Source organism: Lactuca virosa, chromosome 4 (assembly GCF_052849685.1).
Source record: "Lactuca virosa cultivar CGN04683 chromosome 4, Lactuca_virosa_CGN04683_v6, whole genome shotgun sequence".
NCBI classification, from domain to species: Eukaryota; Viridiplantae; Streptophyta; class Magnoliopsida; order Asterales; family Asteraceae; genus Lactuca; species Lactuca virosa.
Genome location: NC_136429.1, coordinates 502505610 through 502518697, shown reverse-complemented (window position 1 = coordinate 502518697; position 13088 = coordinate 502505610). Strand labels below are relative to the sequence as shown.

Here is a 13088-nt window from a genome sequence, read left to right as displayed (position 1 = left end):
ACGATCGTGGATATCAAAGGATTGAGCCCCTCCACTTGCATGCACAAAATTTTGATGGAGGATGAATGCAAGCCGAGCCGAGACGAGACGCGCAAAGAAGGTTGAATCCGCCAATGATGGAAGTGGTCAAGAAAGAGATTTTGAAGCTCCTAGATGCGGGAATGATCTATCCAATCTCGGATAGCAAGTGGGTGAGCACGGTGCAAGTCGTTCCAAAGAAGACGGGAATCACGGTAGTTGAAAACAACAAAGGTATGATGGTCCCCACCCGCGTGCAAAACGGGTGGAGAGTATGTATTGACTACCGCAAAGTCAATGCTAGCACACGAAAAGATCATTTCCCATTGCCTTTCATTGATCAAATGTTAGAAAGGTTGGCCGAGAAATCCCATTATTGTTGTCTAGATGGGTACTCCGGTTTTCACCAAATCCCGGTGGCACCAGAAGACCAAGAAAAGACAACATTTACATGTCCACTTGGCACTTTTGCATACCGGAGAATGCCATTCGGATTGTGTAACGCCCCGGCTACTTTCCAACGATGTATTGTTAGTATCTTTTCGGAATATGTCGAGAATATAATTGAAGTCTTCATGGATGATTTTACGGTATATGGAAACTCCTTTCAAGAGTGTTTGACCAATCTCACCAAAATTTTGAAAAGATGCATTGAAACAAATTTGGTTTTAAACTTTGAAAAATGTCATTTTATGGTGAGTCAAGGTCTCATTTTGGGTCACATTGTGTCTAAAAAAGGAATTGAGATATATAAGGCCAAAATTGATGTTATTCAAAGCTTACCTTACCCGACTTGTGTTCGGGAAGTTCGCTCTTTTTTGGGCCATGCAGGTTTCTACCGACGATTCATCAAGGACTTTTCAAAGATAACAAGACCAATGTGCCAACTATTGCAAAAGGATGTTGATTTCGAGTTCAATGAGGCGTGCAAAGAAGCTTTCGACAAGCTCAAAGACTTGCTTACATCCGCCCCCATCATGCAAGCACCAAATTGAGATCTCCCTTTTGAGATCATGTATGATGCAAGCAACTATGCAATAGGCGCCGTTTTGGGTCAAAAGAATGGACGAGCCTCCCATGTGATCTACTATGCATCGAGAACACTAGCCAATGCTCAAAGCAACTACTCTACTACATAGAAGGAGCTACTGGCCATAGTATTCGCCTTGGAGAAATTTAGACAATACCTACTTGGTACCAAGGTCATTGTGTATTCGGATCACGCAGCTCTTAAGTACTTGATGACGAAGAAAGATGCAAAGCCTAGACTCATCCGTTGGATTTTTATTGTTACAAGAATTTGATTTGGAAATACGGGACAAGAGTGGATGTGAGAATCTTGTTGCCGACCACCTAAGCCGGATCACTTCAAATGAAACACCTTTCCCGTTGAGGGACAAGTTTCCGGATGAGCATCTCTTTTCTCTTACTCTATCTACTCCTTGGTATGCCGATATCGTTAACTTTTTGGTCACAAAGAGGTATCCCGACACATTTTCACGTGCTCAAAAAGACAAGCTCAAAAGTGATGCAAAATACTATGTGTGGGATGAACCTTATTTGTGGAAACATTGTCCCGATCAAATCATTAGGCGATGTGTGCCCCAACAAGGCCAATAATCCATTTTACAATTCTTTCATAAATTTGCTTGTGGGGGACACTTCGGACCTAGCCGGACCCTGAGAAAGGTCCTTGAATGTGGACTATTTTGGCCAACCATGTCACGCGATTGCTATATGTTTTGTAAAAGTTGTGAACGGTGCCAAAGGACGGGAAACATTTCGCAAAAGAACCAAATGCCACAAAATCCAATCCTTGTTTGTGAAATTTTTGACGTATGGGGGATTGATTTCATGGGCCCATTTCCCGTTTCGTTTGGCAACGTTTACATCTTGCTCGCGGTTGACTATGTTTCTAAGTGGGTTGAGGCCAAAGCCACAAGATCGGATGATGCCAAAACAGTTATTAACTTTTTAAAATCTAATGTCTTTGTGAGATTTGGTGTGCCTAGGGTTTTGATTAGTGATCGAGGGACGCATTTCTGCAACAAGATGATGGAGTCCTTGCTAAAAAAGTACAACGTGACCCATCGTGTCTCTACCTCCTACCACCCTCAAACGAATGGTCAAGCAGAGGTTTCGAATCGCGAGGTGAAGAGTATTCTTGAGAAAAACCATGAATCCTTCAAGAAAAGATTGGAGTTCAAGGATTGATGATGTCTTGTGGGCCTATCGGACCGCGTATAAGACCCCGATAGGAATGTCTCCATTTAGGTTGGTTTTTGGAAAACCATGTCATATTCCCGTGGAATTGGAACACCGTCCATTTTGGGCGGTCAAGCAATGCAACTTAAACATCGATGAGGCGGGAAGGCATAGGAAGCTTCAACTTCAAAAGTTGGAGGAGTTAAGAAATGACTCCTATGAGAACTCAAGAATTTACAAGGAGAAAACGAAGCTTTTCCATGACAAGTCCATTACCCGCAAGCATTTTGAGCCGGGACATAGAGTTTTGCTTTACCACTCGAGATTGAAATTATTCCCCGGAAAGTTGAGGTCAAGATGGATGGGTCCATTTGTTGTGCTAAAAGTCTTTGAGCACGGAGCGGTTGAGATCCAGAGTGAAGAAACAGGGCAAATCTTTAAAGTCAATGGACATCGTTTGAAACCTTTCTATGAAGGTTTTAACACAAATGTCTTAGATGTCATCCAATTGGATGCCCCGGTATACTGAAATCGAAAGGGAACGACGTCTCGCCAAAGACGTTAAAGAAGGCCATTTTTGGAAACTTAAAGTTTTCATCGTTTTCTAGTTCCGAATAAAAGTCGTACATAGATCCTTTTTGCACTTCACACTTCTTCTTCTTCTTTCTTGCATTAAGAGAGTGTCGGATTTCAAGGCTCGGTTTTCGTTTTGGTCAAGAGCAAAAATTGAGAAAGATTGCAACAGTATTCACGCGGACCGCATGTACTCGAGGGCCTGTCCGCGTTAATAAACAAATGGTTCGCGTGTGGTCCCCTAAAGTGTCCGTCCGCGTGGGTTATTAAAACGGTTCGCGTACCATCTCTAAATTCGACCGCGTGTAAATAATGCAAAGCAGAATAGTTCCAGGTTTATTCACGCGGACAGCGTGTACTCGCAAGCCCGTCCGCGTGAGATGTTGACTTTCGTTGACCGCGTCTTGACCAGGTTTGACCGCAACTTAACCCTCATAAGTCTCTAGCCGGCCCTTCCTCCTTCCCACTTCTTCTTCCTTCCCCTTAACCTCCATTAGAGCACCTCCATCTCCACCACTAAAACTCGGTTTCCCGTCAAACCACCGGTCGGAATTTCGCGAGACCACCGCCATGGCGCACACTTACGAGCTCCCTACTAGAGAGTTTCTTGCCGATTGCGGGTATGATAGCGACAAGAAAAAAGCCGCATTCCAACTTCTGGGGGACCGAATGTATATTGATTTTGCAACAATAAACGACATCTTGGGCTTACCTTCTTCGAACACATCCACGGTTTTCCACATCTTACCTGCCGAGTTCAACCATGAGACCTTTTGGACGGAGATCACCGGGGGTATCTTTTCATGTGCCGGTCGGGATAAAGCAACCTCCATCATTCACCCGTGCCTCCGTATTGCCCATCGCATCTTGGTGTGCACTGTCTTTGCCCGAAAAGAAGCCGGTCAGGTCACAAAAAACGAGCTTTTCTTCCTTTGGTGCATGACACGACGTGAAAACCCACCAATCCCGGACTTTGCTTCGTTCTTTTTCCATAAATGCGCACTCATGAGAACCAAAGCGTCCGGTGATATTTGCATTGGTGGATTTGTCACCCTTTTAGCCCGCGGTCTTGACATCGAGCTCACAGACGAATACCAACCGGTTGACAATAAAACTCTTTTGGATGAGCATGTTCTCACAAACATGCATCACATCCGTCGTAGGAACAGGAGCAGTTTCACATGGTATTTGTTGGATTAATGTCTAAGTCCATAACTATAATTGGTAAGACTTGACCCGACCCGGCATGGTCCATTTGGGTTGCATGGCATCGGGACAATTGGATAGACAAGATGAGGAAAAAGGATACTAGTGATTTATATTAATATATTATAAGTTCTAATATATTAATATATAATCATATTATTTAATTAGTATTGATCAAGAATTAATTTATAATTAATTGAGTGATCAAAAGGAACTAATTAAATATGGACTCTAAGATATATGTGTGTGATGGGCCAAGTTCATTTAGGTTGGGCTAAGCTTTCATGGATAGTCCATAGAGTGTTTAACCCATGGATCATATGAAATGAAAGGTCATGGGTATTAGGGTTTAACCCTAATCTCCACACTATATAAAGATGTCCTTGGTTGGTGAAATGGGCACTAGTGTGTGTACATAAAAGGGCAAGGCCGATTTCACTAGAGAGAACCAAAGTATCCTTATTCTCAAGGTTATTCCAAGTGTTCATGGTGTTGTGTGAACCATTTGAGGTGTCACACTTGGGGCACTAGGCACTCAAGCTTCATGAAGATAAGTTACATCAAAAAAAGGTATGTATTCTATCTATTTTATTACCCAAGTATATGATATTTGTATGCTAGTATAGGGTAATATCTTGGAAACTTCATATTTGCATGTATAATAGAGAAAACATAGATCCAAGGTATTTAGGGTTGTATGTGCACCATAGGATGTTGTAGTATACTAAAACCCAACAGTATTGTCCTCAAGGGGTCGGATATCCCATTTTTCCCGACCCTCGAGTCACCAACTTCACCTTCCACGATCGCACTCAGTGGAGACTTGTGAGGACCATCACTCAGTCAGTCAATGAGGATGCGCTCCAGGATCAAGATGATGACGATATGTATGTGGATGACGAGCCCGGCGATGAGCCCACCCATGGTCCACAGCACGTCCAGCCCCAAGCACCTCCCAGATATTACCCGCTTCCCCCCAATTTTGCCGAACGGTTCGAGACTCTTTGCGTCTCCAACCAAATCATGTCCCAGCAGATGCACCATATGTGGGGGTGGCACCAATCCCAAAACCATTTCCAAAACGTCCCACTTCCCCCTCCCTATCCATACCCACCACCCACCCACCCTTATCCACCTCCACCTTACCCTTACCCCTACCCCCAATACCCATATCCTCCTCCCGATCCCCCGGTCTAGGTACTTTCGCCTCGCCCCAAGCATTGAGGACAATGCTGCTTGGGGTGGGGTATTCTCTTTTTCTTTTTGATTTCTCATGCATTTTAATTTAGGTTGCATAGCATTTTAGCCTTAATTTGCATTCATATTTTTTTAAATTCCAAAAAGATTTTATTTTCTTCTTTTTCACTTTTTATTTCTGCATGGCATTTAGTTTAGGACATAAACATTCATGCATTTTTGTTACCTCTTTATTCTTATCTCCGAACATCTTTACTTGAAAGACACGACGCACCTTAAATACAATTCTTTTGGAAACTCACATAACAAATAAGAATCGCTCTTAGGGACTTTCAGTTGTTGCTTCTTCTCTTATATATACATGGGGAGAGAGTGCAAGTAGTTATGCATATGAATCGACTCATGTCAAGTGTGGCATAAGTAGGGGGACAACTTAGCCTCGAGCCGACTAGTCCCTCACTTACATTTTTCTCACAAGCCACAATCAAACCCCAAAGAAAGGAATAAAAACTAGATTATGCTATTTTGAGGTCTTTAGTGTCTAACTGCTACAATTCATATCATATCTCATTACTTTATGATTTAGACACATTTTTCCCACTTGATCTCGAATTAGCCTTAGTGTAGTTGTGCTCGTTTGGCATCTTGTTTGGGTTAGACTTAGATTCTACTTATACTTGTATATAGTTTTGTATTTTTACTTTCAGGCTATACTTGTAAAACTCCTGCGGTAAACCAAAAAAGTGAGCCTAAAAAAAATAAAATAAAATAAAATAAAAATTCAATAAAGTCTAGTATTTAGTTTGTGCACTTGAATTTTCATATGTAACCAATTTGTTTGGAGAAGTCAAATTTTTGATATTTCGTGGAATTTGAACCTTATGTTTGTGGGTTATAGTCTTTAGAAGTCTAGTAAAAAAAATATGGTTTTGAAAAGTCGGATATTATTGCAATCATAAAATGCGAGTGTAGTTATATATTTTTAGTGTTTTCCTCTTTGTGTCTTAAGTATTTGTATTTGTTTTTGTAACATGTCGTTGGGGTTTTGTTGTCCAAAAAAAAAGGGGGGGGGGGGGGGGCACGGAGTTGTATCTATTTGTTTGCTTTTGTAAATGTTTAGTTTTTCGGATTCTAGCTCATGTAATTAGTTTCTAGTTTGATGTTTTCCCAGTTAGATTATCATTTTTGTTGGCAACTACGATGGCGCCCTTCACACATCACGTGCTCGACTCTTTGCTCTACATGGATCATATTTTGGTGGAAGCACTTACTCTTCTAGATGATTATAGTTTGCCAACTTTTGTACATAGCTCGTTTCTTGCCATTTTTTGCCCGAGTTATCTTTTTTCTAGGTTTTATTTCTTGACGTAGGGTTGAAGTTGTGAGGAGTGAGGAACATTCTAACCGAGGGACACTTTCTTATGGCTAGTGGGCTAGATCGGACCACGAAACAATGTCACATAAACCATACTAGTGAAGTATGCATGCTCGTTTTGCATCTTGATCAACATGTTTCCCTTGCTAGAAAGGTAACAAAGGCTCGTCCCTTAAAGCGATTCTTACTCTAAAAATGGATTATATGTTTTTATTCTAAGGGCGTGTCGTGAATTTCTACGTAAGGTGTTCATTATTTTTCTCTTTTTAGGATAGTTCATCCCAAGTTCATTTTAGTCTTGTCTTACTTGAGGACAGGTAAGGTTCAAGCTTAGGGTGATTTGATAGTTTCGTTTTTATTACTTCTTTTCATAGTTTATTTTTAGTTAAAACCATCTCATTTTAATTAATCTTCATGCATATTTTCTTTTTTTATTATTTTTCTCCTTTGTCGGGTGCTTTCCAGTCTTTTGAGCTTATTTGCATGATTTTTCGAAGACTAATTGTTATTGGAGATATGGAAGGAGTGTGGGACCTTTGGAGGCTTGCGGTTTGCTTGTGGACTTGAAGTGGTGCGATTGAGCTTGGTGTTAGCATAAACAAGAAATCAAGTTGGACTTAATTTTTGAGCGAGAATGATGATGAGGCGACACAGACTCGAGCTATGGAAGATTGAAGGAGCATTGGACCAATTATTGGAGGCTTTGGAATGGCACAATTGGGATCTCAAGAGTTATGCATGTGGGCTGAAGTGTGAATGAGAAGATTGGGCTAGATTGTACTTTAAATGGCCCAAGTCCCACAATCAGCGAGACCCACATGGTCCGCGTGGACCCATACGCGGTCCGCGTGAATTGTGCTGAATTGATCCCGAGTTTTGACTTGTTGACTCTACTTGTGGAAAGTTGGTGGGTAGCTTTTGTGCAACTTTTTGAATCCGGAAATGAGCCTTATTTGCTGGAGTTTTGGGGCATTTTAAAAAAAAATCACTTCTTGGAGAAAACCACTCTTTTGGCTCTCAAGAACATTGGAGAAGAAGTTGAAGAATTGAAGATTGGTGTTATTTTCTTTCCATCTTGCAACTAGAACAATGTTTGGTATCACTAAACTATATTGCATTTCTTTTACTTTGGCCATGCTTGGCTAAACTTTCATTTGGTTGATTAGGGTTTAACCCATGGATGATTAGTTGCTTTGAAGACTTATTATTATATTGTGTTTGAAGTTTATGGAAATGTTTTCTAGTTAAACATCTTGTTGTGTTTATTTATCTTTGATCATGAGCTTAGATGAATGAATAATTATTTTTGTTGACTAATTTCTTGGTTAAGTAATGGACCCTCAAATTAGTAAGCAACAAATGGTTTATATGTTTGTTTTCATTTCATTTAGACCATGGAAATGTTTCCTCCATAATGATAATGTAAGCATTTGATTATCTTTTGGACTTGGTAACTATTAGAACTTAAAGCTAATTGATTTTCACAAGATTATATGCTTCATTGATTTTGTGACTTTAATTAAGGAAATGTGTTAAGAGCTCCTCTAGCCATTTTAATAACAATGAAGGGTTGAGGTAATTTGTGCTTATGGATTGCTATAGCCAAGTTAAATTAATTCACAAGTGTTGTTCTATTTAGTCTAATGATAAGTCAACCATGTCATCCATGTGGTGTACCCAAAATCAACCAATTTCACTTCACTGAATTTAATCAAATCTTTTACTTGTTTACTTGTCATATTTACATTCTAGCTAGTTTTAATTTTGTCAAACAATCAAAAAGAACTAAACCCCCCATTTTACTTTTACTTTTGTTTTACAAGTACTTGAACAAGTGATTTACATAGAGATTTAAATTGAGCCAATCTCCGTGGATACGATCCCTTTACCACTATACACTATTTTAGTGTGTAATATTTAGGGTATATATTTTGTTGGCCTCGACAACCACCAGTTCACAAGACATCTTCTTTAACTTCGGTAGGCAAGCTTCAATTACGGTAGCATTTTCAATTGTGGTAGACAAAACAGAGTTGCGATATCACTTCTTATTAGGTTGCGGTTCCTTTAGCTAAAGAGGGTCACTTTTTGTATCAACACTTTCCTCCTTGGACTCTTGAAAGGATGGAGGAAGAAATAATAAAAATTCAACTTTGTTTTGGCTTTAACCTATGACTTCCTTCTAAATTGTAAATAAGATGGAATGTCAGTTTGATTTCCCAATAACTCCGATAGCCTTCCAATTTTGGTGTTTTGAGAAGATTCAGAAGATTCAAATTTCAAACGTTTCAAGAAACATAAAGTTATTTAACTTCTATGTGAAGCATGTGAGACCACAATGTCACACCCCCGGCCGAAGCGGCGGAACACGTCGGGCTGTGCGACTAAGTTCATGGATCACAGGTAAATTGAATATATAGCACAAGCACAACAATAAACAAAGTAGCATTTATATTCCATATCGATGTTTGAATACAAGGTTTTTGCAAATAATAATAATACATGAATTGCCATAACTGATAGGTATATGATACAACAGCAAGTAAACTAGGTCACCTGTAATCCAATCCGTCTTGAATTGTCTGTTTAAAGATTTCCTGAGAATACATGCAGTTTTAAGAGTCAACACAAGGTTGGTCAACACAGTAATACTTTTAATAATTCACAAAAAAATATTATCTTTGTATGTATAACAATAGTTAAAATAGTTTTTGCAATGAGTCTTTAAAAGCCCAAAATGTATTTATGTATAAATAAACCCATACTTTAAACTGTCTGTAATATATCCTTGAAAGTCAAAACGTATCTTTTGTATAAGTAAATCCATACTTTAAACTGTGTTTGTAATAAACCTTTGAATATTCTTGAAAACCAAACTATTATGTTACATAAGTACTTCCATACTTAAAAGTAGTTTTGAAAGCAACCAAGCTCATGGTTGTTAGTGAGAGAGATATTCTAGTTAACGTTTTTAGTGAGTCCTATAACCGAGCTATGTGACTGAATGTACCCCCTACAACTCTTCATTAGACGTTGTAGTAAAGATTGTAGACACGTATCACCCGCTACGATTGATCGGTCGAGGGTTGTAGCTAGCAACCGCAAGTGGGGATGTCAATCCCGTATAGATCTATACATATGTATCTCTCTCCGAAGATTAACGGTTACAGTAGTGTGGGTAGGCTAAGTATTTAAACTCAGCTAATGAATAACGTAGTGTCTCACTAAAAAGCCCTTAACTAAAAACTTTGTTTGTGAATAACTCTCAGCCCTAACTTACTTGTGGGTAAGTCACTAGACATAATGAATATCGTTGTATAAGGTTTATAAAAGCCGAGTATGTTTGACATATATGTAAAAGTGTAATGTACTCGCTTTTATAAGAATGAATGTTTTAAATTAACGAACATATGTACATGTATAAATGTGGTGTACTTAAACATATAAATAAACATGCATACTAATAGTTTGAATCCTTGAAATACTACAAAATTTTATAACGTGCTTGTTATAATATACAATGTCATATAAAAATCATATATTTTTATCATGTAGTATTTGTTGTGTGAACTATTGGGGGTTGTTTGGTAATTTATTTTAACCAACCTAGGACTGTTTTGGTTAAAATAATTCAAGAGAGGGGCTGAAATGGTTATTTTTACTCCATGTTTAAAGATTTGGATCTATTTGTTAAAAATAATCAAAGGAGGGGACTTTTTGAATAAATGGGCCCAATATTTGTTGATTGGGACTGGTTTCGAATAAAAAGGTTCAACAGAGGGCTTAATGTGTTCATTTTGGAAAAACTAAAATGATTTAGGGCTTTTGTGTAAGGAAAAATCCCATAGAGGGACTGATTATGTTTAACTTCCAAACTTAATTAATCTAGGGTTTTTAATTCCCGTGTTTCATTCATCGGGCAATAGAAGTGGACGGATACCATTGAAAGCAGCCGACACAGAGAACACGGATGAGAGGGAGGCAGCGAGGAGTGGTGAATCGGAGGTACATCGTCGGTGCTTGGCTCGACCGGGGAAGAGAGGAGAGCGAAGGTTCGCATCGGCTAATCTGGAAGCCTTAACTGATCGCGAAGAGGGAGAAGAGACGAAGGCAGGTCTTTCTTCTGGTCCGTTTGTCGATCTATCGCAAGGAGTGGGGGGAGAAGCATCTCCGATTCCTGTCCTCGTCTGATCGGAGACGGGGAGGATTCGATTGAAGCGGGGGAGGGTGCGTCTCCGGGATTCGACGAGCCGAAGGGAAGAAAGAGAATGGAGCAGCAGCGAGGGTCGATGGGTTCCGAAGAGATGAGGGCGTGAAGAAGCAGCGATTGAGGAAGGAGGTTCCTTCGGTGCTTGGCTGGACAGATAAGGAAAAAGAAATGAAAGCATCGGGGTGGGGTTGTTGCTCCGATCAATACCAAAGCAGTGAGAGAGGGTGGGAGAAGCACATCTGGTTTTCGACTGAACCAAGGGAGGAAAGAAAAAGAACTCAGGTAATTTTTTTTTTCTTTTTCTTTTTGTTCCAGCAGCCTCTAACTGTTATTGCTTGATTTGTTTTGAAAGAAACGGAGGTAGGAAGAGGTGGTACAGTTGCTTTGATTGAGTGTTGTTTTCAGCTGAAGAATTGTGCACGTAACCTGTTTCTTTTCAACTTGATGTGCTGGAAACAAGGAAGAAGAAGAGAGAGCACGTTTACTTTGAGTGTTCATTTGTGTTGTTCATCTGAGTGTCACTTTGTATAATCTGAAAATTGTGGGATTGTTCAAAGTATAACTGGATATTAAGAGAGAGCACGTTTACTTTGAGTGTTCATTTGAGTTGTTCATTTGAGTCACAATTTCTATAATCTGAAAATTGTGGGATTGTTCAAAATATAACTGGAAATTGGATGTTTTTATTCATTTATTTATTTATTGGTATTTATTTATTTATTTGTATTTATTTATTTAAATAGATGTATTTGTGTATGTATTTGTTTCAATACATGTGTAATAAGTGTGTATTTGATTTAATTAAATAGGTATTATTGGTGTTTTTCATTTGTATATATGTATTTTTAAAACTTTTACAAATCATTTCTTAACAATTATAATCCATTTCCATTTGTCATGAATTTGTTATATATATATATATATATATATATATATATATATATATATATATATATATATATCTCCTATCTTTTATGCCTACAATTATTCCTACCCACTAAAATTATGACAAATCATCATTCAATTTAATTGTATTTCATATATTTCTAATATAATATTAATGAGTTAGTTAAAAAAAATATGAAATGATGACACTTGTCATAATTTTATTGGATAGAAACATTTGTAGGCATAAAAAGTAGGAACCAATTTAATTTCTCATATATATATATATATATATATATATATATATATATATATATATATATATATATATATATACCACGTGTCATGTGTTAGGCGTCTCCTTATGTTTTTTTCCTGCCCAAACTTACAAAGTGAGATTACCATTTTAACCTTCTGCCCCGTTACACTTTTATGGCATTAATTCTCTTCCAAATTATGGGCGATTTTTGATGATTCCATTTCAAATAGGGAGTAAATGATATCCCAAATAATCAGAGATTTTTTAATTTCCTTTGTAAATTCCATTTGATCAGAAAACACGTGTAATCTTCTCCAAATTTGAAATCCATTGGCTAGGGCTTCCAGCTGCATATATCCCTAATGCATACTCCCTATGTATTTCATATAGATCTCCAACGAAAGCATCTCCTTCGCCTCCGTCTCTCTCATCCCAATACACCTTCGGTTCTCACATCTTTGTAGGTGTTCCTGTCACTATTACTATATTTTGCCCTAACCACTTCTCACAAAAACTCTAGCAAGCAGCAATACTTGTAATCCTGTTCTTGATTACAAAAATGAGATCTCTAATCCGAGGAGGTATGCTTCTCCTTATAATGACAAAAATCATTTTTTTTCTTTATTGGTGTGATAATTGTATTAAACGAATTTTTTAACCTTTGAATGTAGGATGGGGTGGAAGCGGTGGTTTCAGTGGTGGTTGTGGAGATGTCAGCGGTAGAGGGGGGGGGAGGAGAAGGAGGATTCATCGGCTGAAGAAGTGTAGTTGGAAGAGACGGTGGTGGTAGAAGAGGATGTGGTGGTCGAAATCATCAACAATTCGCTTAAAATCACCTACATATTACCATATCACGTGACAAACCCGTGTCTAAAGAAATAGAAGTCTTCTTCAAACTTCATAACTCGAAGTAAGTCACGTTCACCTCTTAAGCTTGATTCCAGTTAATCTTCCAAAAACCCTTTTTCTTATGATTTCTGTTGATTTGGTTATATTCGATTATAACCCTCATTACATTCGATTTGTCTATGTAGTTAAAAGGCATAATGGGTTTATTTTCATCTTAAATTATTCAAATTGTATTTTGTTAGAGAATATTTTTATTTATTATGATAGATGTAGTTTGATTTCAAAGAGATTCTTGTGTTCTCTCATTTCAA

General features: G+C 38.3%; 1 protein-coding gene and 1 long non-coding RNA gene across 2 annotated transcripts; both read left to right on the top strand.

The window, feature by feature from the left end:
- The first annotated feature begins 2278 nt into the window (after positions 1-2278).
- LOC145107012 (uncharacterized) lies at positions 2279-2752 on the top strand. Its single transcript, XM_079043905.1, has one exon. It carries the CDS (start codon positions 2279-2281, stop codon positions 2750-2752), a length of 474 nt encoding a protein of 157 aa, XP_078900031.1.
- A 7662-nt stretch (positions 2753-10414) lies between these two features.
- On the top strand, positions 10415-11510 carry LOC145109357 (uncharacterized). Its single transcript, XR_013708966.1, has 2 exons — positions 10415-11066; positions 11137-11510. It is a non-coding gene; the product is annotated as an uncharacterized LOC145109357 (long non-coding RNA).
- The last annotated feature ends 1578 nt before the right edge of the window (positions 11511-13088 follow it).

Coding starts and splice junctions, on each gene's coding strand:
- LOC145107012 (XM_079043905.1), top strand. CDS start 2,279: ATGTCTCCATTTAGGTTGGTTTTTGGAAAACCATGTCATATTCCCGTG.